Source organism: Rissa tridactyla, chromosome 8, assembly GCF_028500815.1.
Source record: "Rissa tridactyla isolate bRisTri1 chromosome 8, bRisTri1.patW.cur.20221130, whole genome shotgun sequence".
Lineage (NCBI taxonomy): Eukaryota > Metazoa > Chordata > Aves > Charadriiformes > Laridae > Rissa > Rissa tridactyla.
The window spans coordinates 52,632,298-52,656,813 of record NC_071473.1 but is presented as its reverse complement, the minus strand read 5'-3'; the positions used below and the strand labels follow the sequence as shown (position 1 = coordinate 52,656,813).

Here is a 24,516-nt window from a genome sequence, read left to right as displayed (position 1 = left end):
GAATATATATATTGTCCAATCTTGGTTTTCAAAAGTCTCTTCCCCAGAGAGACCTTAAGTAACTGAAACCTTTTATTTAGATTAAGTTTTTATGATTTTCTTAATCTCTTTTTCATGATTCAGGATGGTGTGTGTCCAAGTAACATTTTAAATAATGCACAAGAAAGTCATACACGCTAAAATTGCTAAAATCAAAACAAAACTGAGCAGTCTTTTCAGCATCTAAGTTATAGGGAATGCAAAATACATTTATTCCCCTCTTTATGTTCTGTATTTAATATTTGAAGAGTCTTTTAGTTTTCCTAATTCAAGATATTAGCAGTAGTAGAGAGAAAAATGTTAAAAATATGCATTTTGACATTTATCTCTTTAAGACTTGAATTTAATGCATTGAGTTTTAAGTTATGTAGATGAGAGTATGTGGAATATTATGTGAACTTTGTTTAATATTTAAATCACATTTCATAAGCCAATTTTATCATCTCATTACTCCATTTTTTTTCTCTCATGTAGTAAGTTCTTTAGTGACCTCTGGTGTTGATAACCAGCTCACATTCACTTTGGCTTTGAAGTCTTAATACAGTCAAGGATTTGGCGCTTCGGTGTAGAAAGCTCACTGTCTCGCCTTCAAGATGTTTTGTTTTTTTCTTTTTCTGTGAAGGATCTTAAAAATCATTTTCTATTTTGATACTTTGTTATTTTCAATTCAGATAGCAGTTGTAATTCCTAGTCCTGTGATGGGACTGCATACCTTAAAGGAGGTGGAGGAAATTTTATAGGTAACGTGTATTGTTGGCTCCAGTTCCTTCTTTCCCACTGTCCTGCCTTGATTTCTTAATGAACAGGCCGTTTTGTTTTTCTTTTTATACATGGTTTGAAAGGTAGTTTTTTCACTTGTCTTTTGAAATTGTCCGTTGTGTTTATGAAGAGCTTACCCCCCCCCCCAAAAGTATAACTAATGCTTGAAGCTACTCAATTTCTTCCTTAGATTTCAGAAAATTTCTACTTTGATTTAAACTCTGAGCAAATGAAGGGAATGCTTCGTCCACATGTGCCCCCTGCTGCTATATCCACGCTGGCCAGATCTGCCATTTTTTCTATCACTTACCCCTCTCAAGATGTCTTTCTGGTAATAAAGGTAAGAAATGCCGGAGAAATTTAAATTATTATCGTCTCTTGTTTTCTGTTTAAAATAAAATATAAACAAGTCTGCCTGGCTAGTTGACTTCTTATTTACATTTGGAGAGCAGAATTCTATTCTCAAAAGTGTAAACACTGACACCACAGAATTCTGTTTCATTTCAGATATTCTCACTTAGTACGCGAAGTTCCTTTGTAACAGAAACAGTTCAGTGGAGATATGCATTGTTGTATTATCACAAAACTGAAAAGAGCACAAAGGTTTGCTTGATATAAAGCAGCTTTCTGGGGCTTGACCTTGGTTTTCATATGAAACAATGTGCTGACTCCTTAAGATGATAGATAAGTGAGTGATTTAAAAATACATATTGATCTGAATCTCATTTCAAAAATGATATATGCCCTTAAGCCAGATTTTCAAATGTCCTTAAGAATCGAAATTGCTAAGAGAGTGAAATCCATAATCGAAATAAAATGCCACATTGGTCACTCCTGGAATAAAGTACACAAAGATAAAAGTTATTTTCTCTTCTTTCACTTGATTCAATGAGCGCACAAATGTTACTAGCTCAGCTTGGCATTTGAATCAGATTTTTGGCTGGTCTCTGCATAAAAATCATCCTGCAGTAAAAAGAGGAGTTCAATACATGCTTTCAGTTCGCAGGCGGTGGTTACATTGCCGGCCAGCTAAGTGCTGTGTTTTGGGAACCCTGTTGACTGAGGTTTGCGCAAGCTCTTCATGAACTGCTTCTTATTTGAGAAATAAGCTTTTGAAAATTAATTAAGGCTTTGTGGCATGATAAAACAGTCCCAGGTGAGAATAAGGCTTTCAGTAGTGTTGGAGCATATTCTGATCTCCAATTTTTGGTATGATACTCTCAATTCCTTCTAAAAATCATGTTCCGCCTGTGCACACATATTCACTCTTCTGATTTTTACAAGACACGAGGAAGAGAGAACCCCATATTTCTGAGATGGGGATCTGTCCGAAAGAGCTTGTGACTGCACGTTGGTGCTCGTAAAACCAGTGATCCAAGAGGAGCTGGTGCCTTAGGTGATTTTTTGATTTGATGATGAAAAGGATATAGTCAGGGAGAAATAAGAACAGATGCGTAGCGTGCCTCGTGGGGTGAATTTTCACATGGGTCTTACTCATTGGGAAACCGCTTTTCAGACAGCTGGTATTGCTGGCATAAACTCACCAGAAGTGCAAGATTCGATGGAAAGTAGTTTTGTTCTTTATATTGTGGTAGCCTCTTGGGGTTCTGCTAATAGACAGGTATGAATGGCACTTTATAAGCATGGGAGAAGTTTAAAGATATTCTAATCTAATAACAATGTGCACGCTGTAGCAGGCGTGGGAGGGAGGGCCAGGATGCCTCTGAAACAGTCTTCGTGCATATGGTAGGGAAGATATTTCTGTTAGAAACTGAGTGTTAAGTAGTTTTGTATTGAAGAGGCATTGACTTGGAGACTTCAGAAGCAGACATCTACTCTTTGGCTAATTTTAAATATTTGATTATTTCATTATTTGAGTTGAAAAAACACTGATTTTAAAACAGTGCTTGTTTTAGCTGAGCGCACCTGAGCCACCTTTCTGTGCTGCTGCAATAGGTCCTTAATATGGAGAACAGAAATAAGAATAGAATTCTGAAGTGATGATGCTGAAGACAGTGTAAAGTGTCTTTAAGACCTTAAGAAGGAACTGAAAGTGGCTCTAGAACCGATCAAAGTGAAGTGGTATATGTTCCCTTTGAACCTATATTTTACACTTGTGATTCAGTTACAGCCCGAGATCTGGGAACTTAATGGCTCTAACAACTTGAGTGCAGTGCTTGTGCCCTGCCTCACAAAGGGAAATCAAGCTTTAACTCTTTTGAAAGAATGTTTTTGCTTCCTAGTGTTTGTTTAATTTAACAATCCTTGCTGGATACATGTCCTCATAATGGTTCATTTTCCCTTCGCAGCTGGAAAAAGTATTACAACAGGGAGATATCGGGGAGTGTGCAGAGCCCTATATGATTTTTAAAGAATCGGATGCAGCAAAGGTAAGATTTTTTTTTGATGTTTTGCTTAAATTTGGCTGCAAGCACTTTAAGGCATTTTGGTATTAACAAATTCAACATAAATTATCTTCTTTTACCTTGGACTTAACAGCCATTGGTACTGTTCCTGTTGTTAAAGGGATCTATTTTTAATTAAGAATCTAGTCAAATTCTAAAGGCCAAAGAAGAGTCAAACACCTTGAATCTTGATGCCTTATTGGGGTAGAGTAGTTAAAGGTCATCAGTTTTTGTGGCCGACAGGGGAGATGTGTGGTTCCCATCAAGCTCAGTCATCTGTGATTCCCTGTCCCAAAGGATCAGCTGTGTGCTTGTAGCTGGGTCAAGCGAAGGCAGCCTTTGATGTGAATTTGCAGTAAAATTTCAACTTTTCCATTGCTTCTGCAGCTTAACCACATCACAGTACCTCTGCCTTCCTCTGGAAAGGTTATAAAGTGGATGAGATATGTTAACAGGAGATTCTCCATCGGGCCTGGTTTTGAATTGCAGTGCATTTCTGGTTCTTTTTTTAAGCTATATTCTGCTGATTTTTCTTTTTCCTAATACTGTAAAGAAGGGTCACACTCAACAGCAGGATGAAACTGTCCTTTTTACGAAGAGTAAGGGTAGTTTTAAATCTTTATACTTTAGTGTTTGCTCTTTTTATTAACACTGTTACTTTAATTCCTGCCTTCAACAGTTTGGGCATTGTCCTGTGCAGTAAAGTCCTGGGCATTTTAAAGTGCAGTGGGTGGCATGGACCTGCCCCAATTTGACTGACTCTTTGTCTTTCCTTTGCATGTTTAAATGCAGCCTGTCTCCTTGCAGGACTAAAAGGAGAGATTTTCCTGCAGGGAAGAATGCCGTTTTATTCCCTGCAGTTGTCAGCTGGTGGCTCATTGTAGCGTACTGGAGTCTGGGTGGGAATGGCAGGTTTGGTAGGTTCCGGAGCAAGCAGGAATGCTGGTAGCACCCGCAGAATTCAGTGGCACCTGGACTACGGCCTTTCCTCCATCTTTTCACCCACTGGCTACTATTTTGTTTTTCTGAAGGGCTTTCTCCAATACAACAGTGGTTACAGCATAGAAAATCTCTGATTTTACTAGCAGTCAGAATGAGAAATCTCTGACTTGAGCTCAGTATGTTATTTTACAACTCCTGTTTGTGAGACGTGCAAGAGAGCTTGGAAAGGAAACCTTGGGTACATAGAACGTGAAGCAGTGCTTATGGGACTCAGAAATGGTTCCTAGTTTCTTGTACAATTGGGCTGAGCCAAGTGAAGATTAAAGGGTAATAGTGAGGATGCCAGCCCTTCTGTGATTAAGAGGTTTTCCATTATGCTTTTTTCAAAGGAGCTGGGATGTTCATTTCTTAATTCCGATCAAACTCTACCAAAGTTTTGCCTTCCTAAAGTTCTTCTTCAGCTAAGAATATATTCATTCACATTTTTTGTCTATCTCTGTCTTTATATCACTGCACCACAATATGAGAAATGGGTATTTTTCACCTCAGGTATATAGATAAGGAAAGTAAAAAAATACATTTGCTGTGACCAATGAGTTGACATAAGCCTAGGTGAAATTTTGGAATTGGATTTGCAGGATGCTTGGGAATGTAGGTGAAAAGGGGATTTTTTCAAGGTCTCCTTCCCAGCAAGATGCATAAGCATGTCCTGAATTAGAAGAACGTGAGTAATAGAACTCTCTGGTGTTATGCAGCCCCCTGTCTGGGAACTTCTTAAAGGCCTGTAGGTAACAACCTTTCTAAAGCAAAAACCTTGCTCTTTAATATACAGAATTATGGAAAAGTTCTTTCTTAATCCTTTTTTTCCTCAGTAAAATGAGTATGATACTGCTTATTTGAAGAATGTTTTCAGTTTCCCACGCAACTCCAGATGATTTGAGCACCTGCTGCATAAAATGACATTAAGAAAGAGCATTTCAGACTTCACAGAGTAAAATTCAGCTTTTCTTAAAAGGACGGTGGACAGATGAGGCTGTTCAGGAGGCTCAAGAGCATGAAACCAGCTGCTCTGACCCTTGGGCCGTGCCGTGTCTGGTACTGTTGGCCCGATGGCAGTGTTGCGAAGCAGAGGTCTGATTGCCCAGCGCTTAGTGATCCTCCTCTAGAAGGTGCTATTGAAGCACAAAATCATTGCAAGTTAGAAAAGATACCATTGTGACTTACTGATTTCGCTAAATGAACCTTTTTTTTCCCGTTCCTCTCCTTTTAATCTCTTGAATATTCTCTTCTCAGAATAAGGAAAAGTTGGAAAAACTGAAATGCCAGGCGGAACAGTTTTGCCAAAGACTGGGCAAGTATCGAATGCCTTTTGCCTGGACGGCCATTCATTTAATGAACATTGTGAGCAGCGCTGGAAGCTTGGAAAGAGATTCCACGGAAGTAGAAGTTGGCACAGGAGGTACAGTATCTGGCACCTGCATGAGGGAATGTGGGCAAATCCAGAGTTTACTGAAGTCTTGATTCATACCCTGTGTCTGCCGTTGCTCCTTTTTATCTCCCTCCTCCCCCTGCCCTAGGCCTACTGATAGTCTTGGGTCATGGTTGAAATAGAACAGAAAAGTCCATGATAACAAATGGATTTATCTTTCAAGGATTTTACAAGCAAACCATCTGTTATATTATTTAAAACCAGGCTTCTAAGACTAAGCGTGCGTTACAGGCTGATGAACATTTTCCAAAGGAGTGGATTAATCTTTGTGAACCACACAGCTCATCTGAAACTGCTCTTCAGCATCCCCAAAACTGCCAACTTCATCATCTTTCAGAGGAAGAGAAATACATAAATCTCCACACGATAAAGACTTTTATAATAGCAGTAAGGCACTGGGGTGAGGTTGCTGTGAGAGGAGCAGAAGTAGTCAGCTGTGCTTCATAGCCTCCTGATGCCTCAGGAGTGTGATTGTCTCAGCATAACCACCTCTTCTATCACGCTTATTGCATAATTTCCAAAAGCAGCAGCTATCTTCTTGTGTAGAAAATCCTGGTTGGAACAAAAGTACGCTCTCGGACAATTGTTTTTCTTCTTTTTGTTTTAATTCCTCCCCCTTTTCATTTTGTATTTCTTGAAGAACGTAAAGGATCGTGGTCAGAGAGGCGAAATTCCAGTATTGTCGGGAGGCGTTCATTAGAAAGAACCACAAGTGGGGATGAGGCTTGCAATTTGACCAGTTTTAGACCAGCTACTTTGACAGTGACAAACTTCTTTAAACAGGTATTGTATGAAGCTATCTAATTAAGGAGTTGCTCCTTGGACAGAGTGATTTGATCATGCGAAGTCAGTTTAGACCTGAATGATTAATTTGTGGTGCTTTCAATGCATGTAATGTCTGTTCCCTGATCACAGGATATCTGAACAGCGTACAGTGGGTTTATTATGTCATGTGCTTAATTCTGCCAGCAGTGGGTCCACAGTCAATTGGTGGATTCTTTCAATAAATTTACTGTGAATAATTACGTCCTGGAATTAGAAACTGTTAGCCGGTTTTGACTTGAATGACAAAGCATCATTATGGCATAGCGACTTAACCACTCCAACGAATGGAACTGGGTCTCCCCAGAAGAACACCAGTATATTTTGCTCCAGGTTTTTCTAACGTGCATTGGAAAAATCACTGCCTGGCCTTTTGGTAAACATATTTGGATAAAACGCTCATAGAAGCAAGTTCATAAAAACTGAGGGTAACTTCTTTGGGTTAGTATATGCCAAAAAGTATTCCAGGTATTTGTCCTGTCTAGCAGTTGCATAGCCTGTATCACGATGGTCAGTCGACTCCTTTGGTTTCATCGGGTGACAGACAATCCCATTGAAACATCAGCAGGCTCAGGACCAGGTTCATCAGTGTGTTTTGAGGTTGGCGTCAGTTCCCTGGACACATCCAGGGATGCCTGAGAGAACAAAGCATTTCACTTCTGATGCGGCTTTGCTGAGTGGCAGATTTTCCTAGCCAGAGCTTGGGATTTTCCTGAGAAGCAGTCGAAAACATGGCTAAACGGAATCAAATTTTTAACTAAGCTTAGAAAACGGTTTCCGTTCATTAATTTTTGCTAAGATTTGCTTAATGCCATATCTGGTTAAGGAAAATTGTTATTTCAATGTCACCTTTGTGTATAAAAAGGGATTTAATAGTGTACAACCAGATATTTTTTGGACTGATTTCTTAATCGTTGGGAATACAAAGATTTAAATTCTATATACTGAAAGTTGGTTAAGCTCTTCCCCCCCCGATTGTTTTGGTTACATGCCACTTTCACTGTGGATAGCCATCCAAAGTCTGCTTTTAAATATAGCAATGTAAATAAGGAGAAATGACATCAAGGGCATGAAGTTATCGTGGTGCAAACCGTGTAAGTGGAGGGTGACTCGTGCCTCTGCTGCTCTGTGCTTCCATGAGACTCGGGATGAGTGAAATCAGGCTCTGCGAATGGTATCTCTGGGGTCTCAGTGACCCAGAGCAGCGCAGGGAGTTCCTTTTACTTGGGGCGTTAATAACATGCAGTTCTGTAACTTATTCACCCAAAATGTAGATAGTGAGAAAAAAAATGTATGACAGCACTGCTAATGCGGGCGTTCCACCCATCATGTTCTGCAGCCCTCTTCGTAACGTACACCAGTTCACCAAGTTAGTGATGCATTACCGAATCATATATTTATTTACTTTGTTGAGGTTTTTTTCACTTGACAACTTTGAAACAGCTTGTTTTGTTAATTTGTCCTTTAAAAAATGCTGAACATTGATTTAAGAATTTAAGTTTCTGGTTCTTCTGTATCTTTTATTTTTTATCTTCCCTTCCTTTTCTCCTGTTCAGTACAATTAATTGAATACTACCCAGCGTTTTTCTCCTTCCTTTTGCTTCTTTTTTTATTGTGATTTATTACCTTTAGTATCAGATATCTTCTGCTTTTGGATAGTTAGAGGGTGGCAGAGTCACATTTTCTATAATGTTTCCAAAATTAATGAAACTCTGAGCTACTAGAATGTGGCAGAAGGAAGACTGACAGCAGATTCCTTCTACTTCCCACCGTTTCTTAACACTTCTGAAAAGTAACTCTTTTAGACTCCTACCAAAAGAAGGCAGGGGAGAGGGAATGAGGATCGCTACCTGAATGACAGATACTTTTTCAAACTATTATACTTGCTAAAAATTGGATATTTTGGGGAAATCTTCTAACAGCCATTCTCAGTTTTGAAAAAGATAATATTGATGGGGAGAGAAAAGGTTTCCAATGAGAAGTTCCTGCAGCTGTCACGATGATTAATAAGGAAAAAAAGAAGGAAAAAGGATGGAGAAATGAGCTGTAATTTAGCATGTTAATCTTAACACCTTGTTCTGGGAAGGTACATTTTGATATTAGAGGAAAGAGAAGAGGAGAGAGACTATAGTATTAGGTGGTTTATTCATTCTCTCACAGTCCTGAAGGGCTGTGTAGATAACCATTTTCTTCCCACCATCCAATAGGAGGGTGATCGCCTGAGCGATGAAGATTTGTACAAGTTCCTTGCTGACATGAGACGGCCATCATCAGTGTTACGGAGATTGAGACCCATCACAGGTATTGAACGAGATGTTTTTGCCTCACACATGTTAAGGTATTTGGTTAGTCATTCCAGTTGCCACCCAGTTCTTATAAGTGAGCAGATGAAAAAACCCTAAGAAGTCATCGACAGCAATCCCTGGTAGACCACAAGCACTAAAGATGGCATTTTGGCAGGTTTTTCACTGGTACATGTGCACATGGAGCTCCTGGCACTCTGAGAGCAGTATCTGTGAAAAGAGGATGCAAACCTCAAAGCCCTAAAGCCAGCAGGGGCTGAGGAGCCTCTGTTTTCCCGAGTAAAATACCACTCTCCAGCTGAAAGGAGATCTCTCTCCTGGCTCCCACTTGGTTAATAGGAACAGACTCCACCTCTGTTTGAGAAAGGGAAATAAAAACGCTGTCACACCAGCAGCGAAACATCACTGGTCCCTGACCTGTGCTATTCCTGACAATATTTACTTAACCTGTTCTTCAAAATCTCCGGTGACAGCAATCCTACCGCTTCCTTAGATCATCTCTCCCAGCGCTCATCTGTCCTTGTACTGAGGTTAGGTATTAAGAAAACTTTGCAAAATTATCTTTCTGCAAATTAATCTGATTATGGCCTGTCATGCCCTCAGGGCAGTTATCACAACCTTTCAAGTACTTGAACGCTGTTATTAGTTCACTCTTGCTCGCCTCCGTTTCGTAGCCTAACCAATCTCAGGTTTTTTCAACCCTTCCCCAAAGGTTGTGATTTTAAAATTGTCTTGTTAGTCTTTGCTAGAGTTTCTTTAACCTGTCCATGCTTTTCTTCGAGCACGGTGCTCTAAACCGGTTGTGCTGCTCCTCCTGAGACCTTATGCCAAGCAAAGCAGGTGAATTTGTATCCAGTGTCTTACACATGACACGGCACTTAGAATGGCTGTAGCTTTCTTCTGGACACTGGCTTATTGTCACTGCTGCCACCCAGCCCTTTTCTACAGAGTGATCCATGCCAATTATTATTATTTTTAATGTTTGTATGTTTGGCTTCTCCTTCTTAATGCAAGTCCTTTGCTCTTTCTTATGTTTCACATTTGATGCCATTTTTCCAACTCTCGTCTTCCAAGTTTTTACAGTCGTTCCAGCCTCGGTGCCATCCACCAACAATAAGTGTGCTGGCAGTACTGTCAGCTGATTTGCTAAGGAAAATATTCAATAAACTTGACGCGGATTAGCTTTCAGCAACTCATGATGTACCCTTATGGTTTGATAGGCAAGATTCCTGATGAGACTTTGACTATATTAACTATAGTTGGGCCTCACAGTGGCATTATCTAGACTGTAGTTCTGCAGCTTTCTATGAGAACAACATTTGAACTTGTTAAGATACATCTTCTCTGCTGGTTCTTATTATCTGGTACCCAAATTGCCCTAGATATCAGTTGATTCACTGTTGCTTATTTTTAACAAATACACATTAGCTGTAATTTATCATTTGTTTATTTATGAAATGAATATATAGGATATTAACCTAAAGAAACAAAGCATGAATATGCTTTTTCATTTAAATGAACTTCTATTTATTGTAATAAAATCATTTTCTTCTTACAGCTCAATTAAAGATAGACATATCTCCAGCTCCAGAGAATCCCCATTACTGTCTAACTCCAGAGTTGCTGCAAGTCAAACTTTACCCAGACAGCAGAGTTAGACCGACAAGAGAAATCCTGGAGTTTCCTGCCAGGGATGTCTACGTTCCAAATACCACATACAGGTTAGAGTTTTGAAATACATGTCACATTTCAGGGCCTGAGAGACTGGCAAGTCTAGAAATTCCTATCTTATCATCTGTTCTGTTGCAAAACTTGCTGTATCAGGAGACCCGCTGTGCCAGGGGCACAGAAAGGGTCCAGACTGACACAGCAGAAAATACACAGTTGTGAAGGGACAAACATATTTGCATAAAACTTGGCTGTGAACAAGAACATGAGAGAGGTTTCGCCATTTCCCAAAATCCACAGTGAAATTTAATTGAATTCTTTTCAGTTTTATGGAGGTTTTTTAATTTGTCTGTCTGCTAAAATTATAATTGTCTTGCTGTTTTTATTACTTCTGACACTTTCAGTGACTTACTTTTTTTCTTTAAAGTGAGGGACAAAAGTGAAGAAAATGCGTAATCCCTTTGTTCATATTTCCATTTTGGTTTAAAAGCAATTTCTTTGTTTACAATGCTTGAAAAAAGCCTTCTGAAGATCTGGAAGATAAGAAATTTTTCTAAAGTTTCTTGGAAAACAATAACCTTTCTATAACTAAACCCAGGCAGGGACCAGATTTCTTTTCATGATGTACCACTATTCATTTAAAACTTTTTTACAGTATCTTTGAAGACATTATATGTCTGAGTGGAATTGTCTTCTTCAGCTGAGTAATTTTACCGACTTACTCACCAAATCTGTTACCTCTTGTAAAAATCAGATTAATACAAACTAGGTTTTTATAAACCAAAGCTTAAAAGAGTGAGTTTAGTCAAGTTCCGCATCTCATATATTTTCAAAAGTTTTATTTGTTCGTTTATTTATTTTTAGAGGATAGACAGGTAATTAAACATTACAATACACCAGTATTGTAATAATAAGCAGCACTCTGTGATCTCTTCTTTTTAATAAATCCATAAGAAGTACAAGTATTTTTGCAGTTTTTCTGTAATTAGCACATTCTGTTCACAGTTGTTTCACTCTGATGTATTACAATTTAAAACCATTTTCTCTATGGTTGCAAATGTAGAGATAAAAAAATCAGTGCTGTACAAAGGGTAGGGAAGATCTACAAGTCAATATGACTCAATGAAACTGCAGAACTGGGGGCTTTGTCAGTCCGCGCCTCCACGGCTGCCCATCCACAAGCACGTCAATAGTCCCTCTGCCTTCTAGTGTACTGCAGCTGAAGTTAACCAAGTGTCAGTGTGTTCTCAGGAGCAGGACCAACACAGTCACGTAGACTGTGCCTACAGGGTTTGTTGGTTGGTACCATTGACTCCATTGGAGTTGCCCCACAGGCAACCATTCTGTGTTTGAAAAGTGTTTTGTTGTGTGCTCACTTGGTCTTTCCATTAATTTCGTAGTTAGGTGTAGTAAAAGGTTGCAAAGGGATGGCTCTGATTCCATTTCAAACAAGAAGAAAAGGTCTCTCATAAATTTCAGTAAGCCTTGAAGCTTAGCTCTTAACTTTTCAGTAAGAAAGTGTAGTTCTTAAGTTATTCTTCGAAGTGTGGTATCTAAAAGATAGGCCTGTGCTCTGGCTTACTTGGTATATGTGTGCACATCTCTAGCTGCGTTGAGTACAGAGCTTCAGTGAAGACTGGCCTGGGCTACACAGCTGAAAATTTGTCTGGAAATACACAGAACCCTAAAATGGGGCGTTACCCATCTTTCATTTGCTCATAGAAACATTCCACAACAATAACACAAACCAAACATTCGATTAGTTACTTTATGAAACAAAATTTCTTTTTTTCCCCTATAGATTAATACCTAAATGTCTTCTGTAGCATTTTGCCAACCCTTTGTTCCCTGAAACACTTTTCGTGTTCCCTACTACACAACCCAGAAATTAATGCAACATCCAAAAACCTGTTCCCCCAAGCAATATTATCTAATACATGAATAGGCGGTCGATTCCTAGGCATTAGAGTTTCATCCTGGGTAGGTAAAAGCTCCATGAAAGTTACAGCACATGGATGTTGGGGCTAGAGGGAATGAGAATACTCACCAAACATACTGTGAGACCATTGCAAATGCCCCGGCTTTATGTATTGGAGAATACACCATACAGAGTATGGATTTAGACATGTATCTGTTATTAAATATAACATGAACTTCTTTGATGTAGTAATGTTCAGTGTATATGTTCTGAATCAAAATGCATCAGGTTGAGCATTCAGTCAAAACTTTTTAAGTCTGTTGGGTGTATCATTATTTTGGTTGACTTGAGCAAGTAGTATCTTCCTTTCTTAGGCTTCCAGTATAAGCCTTTTCTTCTGTCTAGTCTTCCTTTTGACCTTGGTGCGACGTATTTCCCGTTAAGATTGGTTTCTTCACATTCACTGTGCCACCAGCCTCCTAAGGAAACATGTCATAATGTCAGTTACCGTCAGTTGTACCTTAACATACCGTGCTCGGTTTCTGAGCAGACACCTCCTGTTTGCAACATAAATCTTACTTAGACCAGTTCCAGCAAAAGCAACAGTTACCCAGTATCCCCAAATGAAATGGTGCTTGTACGTACACCCACTTAGACTTGCAAGTTGAGGGCCAGTACAAAAGATGTGCTCCCCGTTACTATCTGCTTCACATAAAAGCAGTGGTGCATAGAAAACCGCACACACGAATGCTGCCACTGAACTGGGACACTTGTGAAGCTAACTCCATGCTTTCATGTTTCCCCTCTACAACTGACTTTTATGATTTGCTGACATTTTTCTCAGGTACGAATAGTTAAAGCTCTGCCTCTACAGGGAGCTGAAGAGCCTTTAGTAAACAAATTCTCTTATTTATTGGCTGGTGTCCTTAACTATGAGCTTAAATTTAAGGCCAGTTCTGCTTGCAAAGGGCTGGCAGTGCCTCTGCGCTGAAAATGAAAGTTTAGCACTTTGGAAGTCATTGGCCATCTGCTTTGTGCTCACTAGAGCTGAGCAATGCTCTTAGCATTGTTTCAGACATTGACAGTTTTCAAGCCTAGAATCGTAGAATCAGAAAATGATTTAGGTTGGAAGAGACCTTAAAGCTCATCCAGTGCCACCCCCTGCCCTGGGCAGGAACACCTCCCACCAGCTCCAAGCCCCGTCCGACCTGGCCTTGAACCCCTGCAGGGATGGGGCAGCCACAGCTTCTCTGGGCAAGCCATTCCAGGGTCTCACCACCCTCAGAGTAAAGAATTTCTTTCTCATATCTAATCTAAATCTACCCTCTTCCAGTTTAAAATTGTTACCCCATGTCTTATCACTCCACTCCCTGATAAAAATGACGTACAAAATGTTTGTTCCGTGAAGCAGGTGTCTGGAGGGTGATTCTGTATCCTGTGGTTTAATCATTAATTGCTTTTTCAATTGTTTGCTTTTTATTATAAACTTGCAAAAAGTAAAAGCTTCAGAAAAACAAAGAATTAGGAATCTTTTAACCAAATTCTCTTCAAGGAGAAACGTCTTCAGCTTTGCATCTCTCTTGCTCTTTTGAGGGTGAATGTTTCACGTATACTTGACAAACAGATAAAGTCTGCCTTTGAATGAAAACTCGCCATCATTCTTAACTTTTGGTTTGTAGTCAAAAGGGAGTTAAGAGTTAGTGTGGCTTCTGTTTTTCTGTTTTGAGGGATTAAACAATCTGGCCTAGGGCTGCCACACCAGACCAGGCATCAGAGGAAGAGCTGCCCTCTACTTTGTAGCTCAGAATCTCGTCCTGGGGTTTTATTTCAACCTGGGGTTGAAATAAACATCGCTGTTTCTAATGTTGGGTGTTTGCACAGACTCACTATGCTTTAGCTTTACCTGTCTATTAAATAGAAAAGTGGTGCCTCCTTGTAGGACCTTCCTGTCTGCCAGTGAAAAACATCTCCTGCCCTTTCTGCAAGTGCAAAGATGCTGCTGCTTTCTCTTTTCTGTCTGTAAAGCCAGGCTGATATCAGTAACTCCCCACTAAAGCATACTCCCGTGTTAATATACCCACCTAGGTAGTTTTCTGGACAGTTGAAGTCATTTATGGTGTCCATGTCATGGTCTGCAGTTGAGAACCGCAGTTCTGTCTGCTCCGGCAGGGCGTTGGGGATGCTCCCGGAGATCCGTGAAAGCTGGAGAGTGTAGTCTGTTTCGGGGCCTCCCAAGCGGAATGCATAGTCGATGTAACGCTTGTTATTTTTCCAGTCCTGCAGCTCAATCCGTAAGACGTAGTCCCCTTGTTTAGTAATGGAATAGGTCTTGTTCAGGCCTAGCCAGAATTCCTCTGCAAAGTTGTAGCAATTAGATGCTGTTAGTGCGGAACGAGGCAGGAGCACACTTACCGTGGTTTTCCGATCTCTAACCCATACCTCAGGTAGCTCATTCACCTTTAAAATATCAGTATTTGAAAATTACGTGTTCAAATAAGCTGCGCAATGTCAGAATCGGGAGACGTCAGAGGTGAGGATTAGGGGACAGAAGTCACCAGGCAGGGAGTTAGCGGGGACGGGGTTATGTGACAAACTTTCCCGAAACCCCTGTATCGCTAACACTGCTATTGAATTTGTTTTTACAGATAACCTGCGGATAGTATGTGTGAAAATACAGTATTTAAAAGGATTTATTCATTGCTTTAATTAAATCAATAATATGAGTCTTGGGGACTGTTGATCTTTTCAGAGGTCTCCTGCTACATTCTTTTTGTTTACCTCTTCTTAATTGCACACCAGTGATCAATAAAAGCAAAAGATATAAATGAACTGGAGCTTCTCCTTTAACTTTCCCACCTCTTGCGAAACTCTGAGAGGGAGCTCAAGACATTTAAAACCTGCATAATTGGAACTGTGTGACAAATGAAGCAAATGACATACATAAAACCTAAATAGCAATTGTTGTATTTTTTAAGGAAAGAGCTGCAGAACTAAACTAAGGTTTCGATACCCTTGTGTACAAAGTGAATTTAACTTAGCATTTTTCTTTTGCTAGAATTCTTGATAATTAGTTTAATTAGTTTCATAAATTATATTCATTAAGTAGCTTATTATCAGTGCTGCTGGTATCAGGGCAGAATAGGTAATTGCCACATGTAGAAATAGTGCAGCTGAATGTGCGTGCCATACATGCAGCTGGCATTTAAAGCAGTAGAAGACAAGATGGTTGGGTAAAATACTCCCACAATTTACAGGGAAGGAGCAGTAGCCTGTTATATTTTATCATTTTATATTTTATTTTATTTATATGCAGCCCAGAACTGAGTAGGACACGGGGGACGCAGCTGAAAGTGACATGATCCTCTCCAAATTCTTTTGGCCACTGAAAAGATGTGGCTTCAGGTTGGTGTATATGGGAATTGGAGACCAATCAAGCAGCAACTGTTAGCATTCGATATGCTCAGACAAACTATACGGGTAAAAGTCTACCTCGGTTGTAAGCTGCCGTCCCAAAATGAGGGAAAGGTGGAGGTACAGCAGCTCTTTATTGTAAAAAAAGGTGGAATTAACTCAATATTGCTGCCCACATTGCTGAGGTTTTGATCTGTGCTGCGTCTAGAAAGCAAAAATATTTTCTCAACAAAAGTAGACTCATCTCATTGTATGAGAAAAATAGGAAAAATATTCTGGATGGGGAGGCTGTTGGGCAGCACTTGGTGCTGCGAATTCTTTGGAGTTGATGATTAACAGGGATACGTGGGTGTTTCCTCACCCTATCCAGCCGTGGAGGGGATTGGCCACCGCACGGGGAAGCCGGGGGTGTTTGTGCAGGGGAGCACATCCAGCCTCTGGCTCTCCTGAGGCTGGAAAAATTGGTGTGGCCGTTTTAAGGGAAACGGGATTGCAGAAAGTTTGAGAGAAAGTAGTAAGAGCAACTTGGTGAGGTTTCCTGCTTGTGTACGGTTTAAAGGCTTTGGGACGTGCTTTCATAAATGGTAAAATCTCAATAATTAAAACCACATTTAAAGCATTCTGGCTTTGATTCAGCAAAAGTATCTAAAGACACATTTAAAGGTGTGTCTTTGAGAATTTTACTGAGTTATGTTTTCTGGTAAGCACTTTCTGGTGTTCTACTAATTAGGTAAGCTAATCAGATTTGATGGTGGGTTTTTTCTGCTGTCACACGAACACCTTTCAGTAAGAAGATTCAGGTTCTCAGATGAACTGATACAAAGAAAAGACACACAAAAAGGCATTTTTACCATTGAGGTCCCCAAAACCATCTGTATAGGCGTCCCAGGTTTGGTTGAAATCTAGTGATCCATCCACTCTATTCTGGATTACAGTCCAGGAACTGCCTGCGAATGCGAAAGGGAAGTCACGAGCCTGGTTTAAGTGTTTAAAGCATCAGAGAGAAGATGGAAACTAGCTGAGACTGTCTGCTGCTGCACTGCCCTGGCTGCCCTTACACGAGCTCGCTCTCTACTGCAGTGAAGAACAAAATGGGCTCAATCTGAATCCCGCTTACTTGTCGTTTTGCAGCAGACTTGAGCGCATGGGTACTGAGCTATAAAAGCTCTCGCCTGTGTAGAGAGCAGATGCTCGGCACATCTTGGCCTTGGCCTTATTAACTGTCCACGAGCATGCTCTTGTGTGCTGCAGTTTTGAGGCAGAGCGAGTTAGCCTAAATCTTTGTGAAGCAAATTCCGGTGAGCGCAGATGAACAGAACGCGGGGCTGTTCGAGTGTCCTCTGCCACACTTGCGGTAACTTGGCTCACCGGACTTATTTTGTTCAGCTGCCTTAACTGGGTTTCATTTGTTTATGAGGGCTGAGAAACACAAACACAGAGAAAATGATAAAAAAGAGATAGGAGACGGTGCGGACGTTTGATCAGATTGTCAGAGTGGCTCTACTGATAGTGCTCGATGGCTGGGAGCGCAGCTCCACAGAAGGTATGAAGTGTTGGAGGTCGTGTCCACACTAGGGCTGCGGCGGGGACTTTCTCCTGCCAGGTCATGACACCCTGCTTTCACCAGTTTCAACAAATGTAAGCAAAGGAGCTTTTTGCTCAGGGCAAGCCCATGCCGCTCTGTTTACACATCCAAACAAATCCCATGGCCCTGCCACGTCTGCATCAGCGTGTTCCCCGGCTCTCCGGGTAGCCGTGGCAAAGGGACCGTGCAGGACGCTGGGCAGCGCTGCAGGATGCTGCATCCCAGGGTGGAAAAAACAGGGACCAGTGAAGTGGCCAAAGGATGTGTGATCTCTGGGGAGCGGCAAAAAGAACAGACAAATGGGTTTCTTACAAAGATAGAGCTTGTGCAGGAGCTGTGCATTCTGGTCCAGGACAATTCTGGACCTGTATGGTACATAGCTACGGGCTCACCAAACACGGTACGGGAATCCTGTCTCCAGGACTCGCCTCTTTGGGTTAGTTTGGTATATCTAAGTCTCAAGCAATAACTCTTGTTAATGAAACAATATTTTGCTAAGGTATTTACTATTTACTGTTTGCTTTTATTTGGAAAAGCTACTCATGGTTGCAATATAATTGCATTTATAATTGCCATTGTCATTTTCTACAGCTAAAGGGGCTTGGTTTTTTTTCAATATACTTAATTTATGTTGCATGGTTGAAAGTCCTGTCCTTGGTATAACCAAGAGATGAGGAAAGAATGAAAGCAGTGTGAAGGAGACTTCAGGGTATGGGAAACCGGAGTTCAGAGCACGGACAGGCCAGTAAGAGAAGTCAAGAGGATACGTGAATCATGACAGGTTTTTGTGTACTTTGGGATGAAACACAGTTTTTTGGCTTATAGGAAACTACTTATGTGAAAATCAGACTGTTGCCAGCACAGCTGTCTTACCAAATTTCATCTCACAGTAGACATCGAAAGATTCTGAGCCGTTGGGCTTAATGGTGTAAACGCCACTGGACCGCACACCGCTGTTGTAGAGAGCGGTGCAGTCAGGAGCGGCACCTAGGAAAGCAAAGGGCAGACAATCACAAATCCTGGTCTGGATGCGGTAAATTTTAATCCAGCTTTGTAACCTGAATTTCTATACGGGATAGAGCCAAAACAGAAACTAGAACAATCTTTTTGGTTATTTTGTTTTACAATAAATGTCACGAAATGGACAAACTGCTTTGGACTTGGTGGTATAGCTGCCAAGTTGCACGTAGGTTGGACTGCCTACATTTTTTGAGTTAGGCAAGGTTTCAGTTTAGATAATTTTGGAAAGTTTATAAGGCCTAAGACTAGACTCTGGCAAATGGACTTTCCTACCCCAAGTAAAGTTCCCAGTAAATACCTTTCCCATTGCCACAGTTGGCAAATGCCTCTCAACTTTAAAGAAAGCTCTTCAAATCTTATCATTAGCCAGTGTGAAGTAAATTAGTTCTCTGTCCATACTCTCCCAAGACGAGCATCGGCAATGCCAGAAGTGTCAGTAAAAGGGTGATCACAGCACGTGCTTACAAGGGGTGAATGGAGGCTGGAGGTTGAGGGCAGGATTACTGCATTATTGGACGTTGTTTCCGTATGTCACCCCAGAAACAAGTACATGTATAGTGGGGCTAAACAGGTGACGACATTCCAAAGCAGGAAATGCAGCTCCTTCCCACGGTGCTGTATAAATCATAAGATTCTTTCTTTTTAGTTTTTGACTATTAAAAACCAACGCAAGACTTTCACAGAAGATACTGCAAATGCAGTGTATTGTGTGGTCATGTCTAAGAGATAAGGTCTCACCGTCAGATTGGTATGTTACGGCCGTGGCGTTGCGCAGAGGGAAGGAGATGGCCTCTGGTTCTGTTTGCTCCTCCGCGAAGGAGTTCTCTGCAAGTTCCTGGAGCTCTATGTGGTTTAGCTGAAAGAACGGTAATTACAGACTGTTAATTTCCCAGGGCTCTGAAATGACGAGATTCATGTATCAAGCCAAACAATGTCATGCAGAGAATTATTTTCCTTGTGAAGGTAATCTTTTAGAATACCCAATTTACAGCATAAAAATAACTTTAGAACCGCACTGCTGGATTTCAGTTGCATGAACGTCAGCTCTGCCGCTGCTCAAACAAGGTAGGATTCATGAGGCGAGTAAATGACCCGTTCTCATGAGGTACACCTTAATGGGCAAACAGATTTAACTTATTTCCTCAGGTGACATCACGTAGACAAATAATACCAACATCTAAAGAGCACAGAACCCAGAGTTCCTTAGGCTGAAATGCATTTTCCTTTTATAGCCTCCTCTTAGGAATAAATTAAATATGAGCACGTCAGTTACACCAGCGTTACAGTGACACATGTTGAACTGCAGAACATGGTTCTTTATTGGAGTGAATATTGGAAAAGACGAAAGAGAAAGTAATGGTACATAGACCAATGGAAGAACAATAATGTGATAGGTAATATGAGAAAAAAAAATAAAATCAGCATCAGAAAAAGTACAGCAGCCTGGTATTGATAGATAGTAGTTCAAAGCTCTGTTCTTGGCCATCGTGTGCCCAGGCCATAGCCCCCTGCCTAGCAGCACAGCACTTTCTCACCCAGAAAGGTACCTGTTTGTGGGCAAAATTGTTTGTACCCTCCTCTGCAGCCCAAACTGTGGGCAAGAGGGATGGCTGGCCTGAATGAACGGTTGGGCCGTTGACTCTTTCAGTGTCACGAGAGGTGACAAATTCTGAAAAGAGAAATAGAGACGGTTCCTGTACCTTGTCCTCCAGCTCCATTATTTGATTGTGCTGTCTGTCCAGTTGCACATGCTGGTCCTCTACGATTCTGAGAAGTTGCTTGATGTGGTTGTCCTGCTGCTCCACAAAAGCCTGAGGACAGGGAGGGAGATGGGTTGTGGCTAGAAGCAGCAGAAGACCTTCACAACCTTTTGTTGTTGTTATTTTCCTTCCATTTTCATGTCCAGAACAATTACATTCTGTGAAGTTTGCCCTTGATTCAAACTAAACGTGTGCCACCAGTTAAAAAAGGGAATGATTCCCAGCATTTAGGGTATTAACTTGGGCTTTGGGAGATCTGGATTCATCTTTCTGCTTTGAAACAAGTATCCAGTATTTTCTCACACAAGTTGCTTAGCCCTAGTATGCTTCCGCAAAATACAGTTAATACGTCCTTTTCCATCAGAAACCTTATATGCACCTAAATAATTGCATTGCATTGACATTATTAACGCTTGCAAGGTTCTTTGGTCCTGGTGGTCATGTAGGTACTATAAGTGTCCCTCTTTAAAGGTTTAATCTTCCTGGTTTTATATGGAGCAGGCAGTTTCTAGTGCATTGATTCGTAATGAGCTGATGACATACAAACCTATGGGCTTGGTAATCACATCACTTTCCTGATTGCAATTTATTTTATCATTATTATTATTACAGAATTCCTTAAAACCGATTTGCAAAAAAATACTGAAAAAGGTACAGAGCCTTATAATGTCACACTTTTCTCACTGATTTCACTGGGGAATTTTACTGCGAAATAAGCAATATGTCCGATTAAGACACTGATTCTTTTAAGAATATCGCAGTGATTTATTTCTCGAAATACACAGTAGTACCACAGCGGAGATGCAGGGACAACATGAGCTTCTATTGCATAACCACCGCTAATAGCATTACAGTTTACTTTGGCTTTGTGTGTCAGGGGCTTTCACAAGGCTACTTACTTTGAGTGAAGAAATTTCTTTTGTCTCTTGCACCGAAGGCTGGATAATGGCCAGTTTTGTGACTTTGTCTTCCAGTCCCCATACTTTCTCTTGCAGCTGGATTTTGTTTTGTATGAGGTCTTCAATCTTCGAATTCATCTCCTGTGAGAGGTTCTTTATCTCTTCGTTGTTGATTTGCAGTCTGGCCGTAGTTTGTCTGAGCTGCTCCTCTTCTTCTTTGATTTCACTGGTTTGCAGTGAGAGCTCGTAGAAGGACCTATCAAAAATGTAAAGTTTTTGAAAGATGTCATTCATCTGCCCCTTCGTCTTATGGACAAAGTCTTTAAGGCCGTGCCCAAGCTGGAGGAGTCCATTGGCTAAGATTCGTACGTCATCTAACATGGCAAATCTTGACTTCGTCTCGGGAGATGCAGCAGAATCAAAGGAGGAATAATCCTTGTCAGCGCTAGCTGAAAGAGCAAGAGGGGCAATGAATAGAAAGGCTAGAATGATTTTCATGTTTTCTGCTCCTGGTACTCTTTGGTTGGTCAGGATGCAGAGACTTTTCCTACCAACAGTTTTTGCTGTGTGACTGTTCTGAGTTGAAGAATTTGATCTATTTATACTCCTCTTCATTTTAGAAGAGGCAGACCAACGAGTTGATCATTAAACTGTGTGTATTTGAACGAATGTAACCCCTCTCGAATGTAGGTTGATATCTGGGAAGATAAAAGTGAGAGACGGGCATGTTGCTGATTAAACTGGTTCTGAACTTTTCCATCTGCCAGACCTTCTGTTATAAAATGTTATTGATGACATGGTGTTTTTCACACAACGCTTTTTAATAGATTAATTTTGGGTCATAATCTTGATAAGGGCCCAAATTGCTTCTTGTTTGTGTTGTGTGATTCCTTTTATTGCCTCAGGAGTATAAAAGGGTTTACCGTACTTAAGAGCACGGGACGCTGTATTTCAGGTTGTGCATCTCCTTGATAAGCTGTGGAAGCACAAAATGTTCCCAGGTGATTCACACAGCCCGATTCTCATCTTGTACCATTTTCTGATGTAACACATTGTGCTGCAGTGGATTTACTTGTCATCTAGCGCAGATTAAGTGAGAAAGAGGGAATTAGGTCCAGAGATTGCCTGGATGTGATTCTACTATGTTAAGGTTTGTGCAGTAATTTACACCATATAAAACTTATTTTTTAAGAGCTGCTTTCTAGGCATGGGTGAGATAAATGATACCTCGCTTACATTTCTCACCTTACCCTTCTCCTTACTGCTTAAGATTCACTCTACATAAAACAAGTCTACAAGTAATCTGAAATAAATATCCTGTTCTGCAATGGGTCTCTGCATGGAAGCATGTACGTTTTTTGAGCAGTTTTGAAGTATGAATGAAAGGTATTTTTCTTTCTGGACTCACTCATAGCAATCCAAGAAATCCGTCCACGCATAATATAGTACTTTGGAGGGTTTTCAGGTTTTTGCTGGATTCTTTTATGTTTAGTAATTCTTCCCCTGGAATTTTTGTTGTTATTGTTCGTATATCTATGCATGTATGATATGAAACATCAATAGAAAAATTGTTTTAGAAATGAAGTTGTCTTGTACGTTGAACTTCCTGTGTGATGAAGGGTTGATAATATGCAGGTAACCTCCTCACCCATAATTAAATAACATGAAAGTGTTTTAGATCTCCAGTTAATTGGGGGAGAATATTTTTTACCAGTATGATTTGGATCAGACTTACTCTGGTGTCTGCACAAAGTATAGAAAACCAGCAGGAGCACGTTCATCATGAGCAGATCATCAGGACCAGCAGTGGAAGAATGGGGATACATTCAAAGAGAATCTGCTGGCATAGAGCGAACAGAAATGTAGGAGTTGTCCTTAAATAAAGACAATAATCACTATTCTATACCAAGAAGCAGCACCGCATTTTCACAACCCAAAGGTGCAGTTCTGTCCCATAAAAAGCAACCCAGTAATTTCTGGTCTTGCAAGGTGCCCCACTGCAGCAGGCAATCTTAAGGTCTTCATCCTTCTACGCTGTTATTTGTGCATTCACAGCATCCTAAAGGGCTGTGACCAACCAGGAATTGTCTCTCAAGCATAATTTTGAAACACTTAAGCAAAGAAAAAAAGCAATGATTTAAAAATCCCTGAACACAGAGTTTTGAGGATTTTGGCCTGAGATCTCGGCTCTGTCTGCACTGAGCAAAGAGTTGGGGAACAGGAGGGCAAGGAGAGCTCTGGGGGCTCTGGCGTGCAGGGCTGCCAAGGGCCAGAGCAGCCTTTGCTTGATTTGAATCGCAGCTTGTTGTTAACCTGCTCTTCAGATGCTTTAGCTGAGCAGTCCTTTTTTGCCTTTCAGGACCGACGAAGAGCCTGAGATATGTGCGGGTCCATGCAGATACTGCAGTGCTCACCTAGTTCTGCTCAATTCTCTGCAGCTTGCATTAAATCAGGGCAGAAATGTGCACGTGTAAGGTGCAGATGAATGGCTCTTGCCAATTAAATGCCTGTCTCGTTCTCTGTTGACGACTTGTAAAGCCACAGTTAGCTGAGCCCAGACAGCTGAGACTGGGCTGTATCTGCTTGCTGTTGGCAGATGTAACATGGTGGAGAAGAGTTATTTGCTTAATTTCTCATTTGAGCCTGGAAGTCTATAGGCAAGCGAGGAGCTTGGTTATGGAGTTAGCTCCTGTATGTCCATTCACTTGCTGATCATTTATTTTGCACTGAATATTTGGTGCATTGGTCAAAACGTGATGGCCCCTTCATTTCTAAAGTGACGCAAGTCACTCATCGACTGGTTGAACGCATTCAGGGTGTAAACAAGCAGCCAAGGAGGGAGCAAAGAGCTAAGACTTCTTGTGGTGTGACAGAGCTCATGCCGCTCTCAGATCTGCAGGTGGGTGGTGGGAGCAAAGGTGTTTTGTGCAGAGAAATGAGAGGGAGTCAGGACTGCGTCTTTGTTTCTTCTCTGGTGCTTAGAGATACAGCAGTCCACAAGCCAAGACCAGTGACTGCGCTGGAGCATCTCCAGGCTGAAGGTTATACACGTATGTGTTATTCTGTGTTGGGAGTTTAGAGTCAGGTTTATTGTGGTTGGTGCTGCTTATTCAATGGATCAGTATTCCGTTGGCTTTGGCCAGTGGGGACTCTGCTGTGCTCCGAAACCAGATGCTTCTTGGCAGCATTGCACTTGGGCTGCGTAGGTGTGGCAGCAGGCGGAGCAAAGTAAAAATGTTCGAGTGATGCAGTTGGGAACCTCAGTCTACACCGAGACGCAGAATTGAACAGGGACTTTTGCTAAAATGAAACACCATTTAATCTTTCTACTTCTGCCTTTTTATCAGCACTTTATTTTAACTCCACATGTAAAACTCTTGTAAGGAGGGCTCAAGTGGTAATCTTTATATTAATTGTAATTTTTATTGTTATAAGGAGTGTTTATCCTGATTAATTCTTTGATCTGCGTGGCATATCCTGTGCATTTATTCCAGCG

The 24,516-nt window shown here is 40.9% G+C and overlaps 2 protein-coding genes across 18 annotated transcripts in view; one reads left to right on the top strand and one right to left on the bottom strand.

The window, feature by feature from the left end:
* DOCK7 (dedicator of cytokinesis 7) overlaps nt 1-24,516 on the top strand; it is a 117,509-nt gene that overhangs the window by 40,659 nt on the left and 52,334 nt on the right. For all 17 annotated transcript variants that reach the window (XM_054212727.1, XM_054212737.1, XM_054212736.1 and 14 more), the window contains 6 exons: nt 989-1,138; nt 3,108-3,188; nt 5,439-5,604; nt 6,275-6,417; nt 8,664-8,757; nt 10,318-10,480. In XM_054212727.1, the coding sequence (XP_054068702.1) occupies nt 989-1,138; nt 3,108-3,188; nt 5,439-5,604; nt 6,275-6,417; nt 8,664-8,757; nt 10,318-10,480 (797 nt within the window). The remainder of the gene's footprint in view (nt 1-988; nt 1,139-3,107; nt 3,189-5,438; nt 5,605-6,274; nt 6,418-8,663; nt 8,758-10,317; nt 10,481-24,516) is intronic.
* On the bottom strand, nt 11,089-21,635 carry ANGPTL3 (angiopoietin like 3). Its single transcript, XM_054212739.1, has 7 exons — nt 21,021-21,635; nt 20,062-20,172; nt 19,100-19,217; nt 18,215-18,328; nt 16,608-16,703; nt 14,427-14,699; nt 11,089-12,824 (listed from the first exon to the last, which is right to left on the bottom strand). Exons 1-7 carry the CDS (start codon nt 21,633-21,635, stop codon nt 12,643-12,645), a joined length of 1,509 nt encoding a protein of 502 aa, XP_054068714.1. The 3' UTR covers nt 11,089-12,642.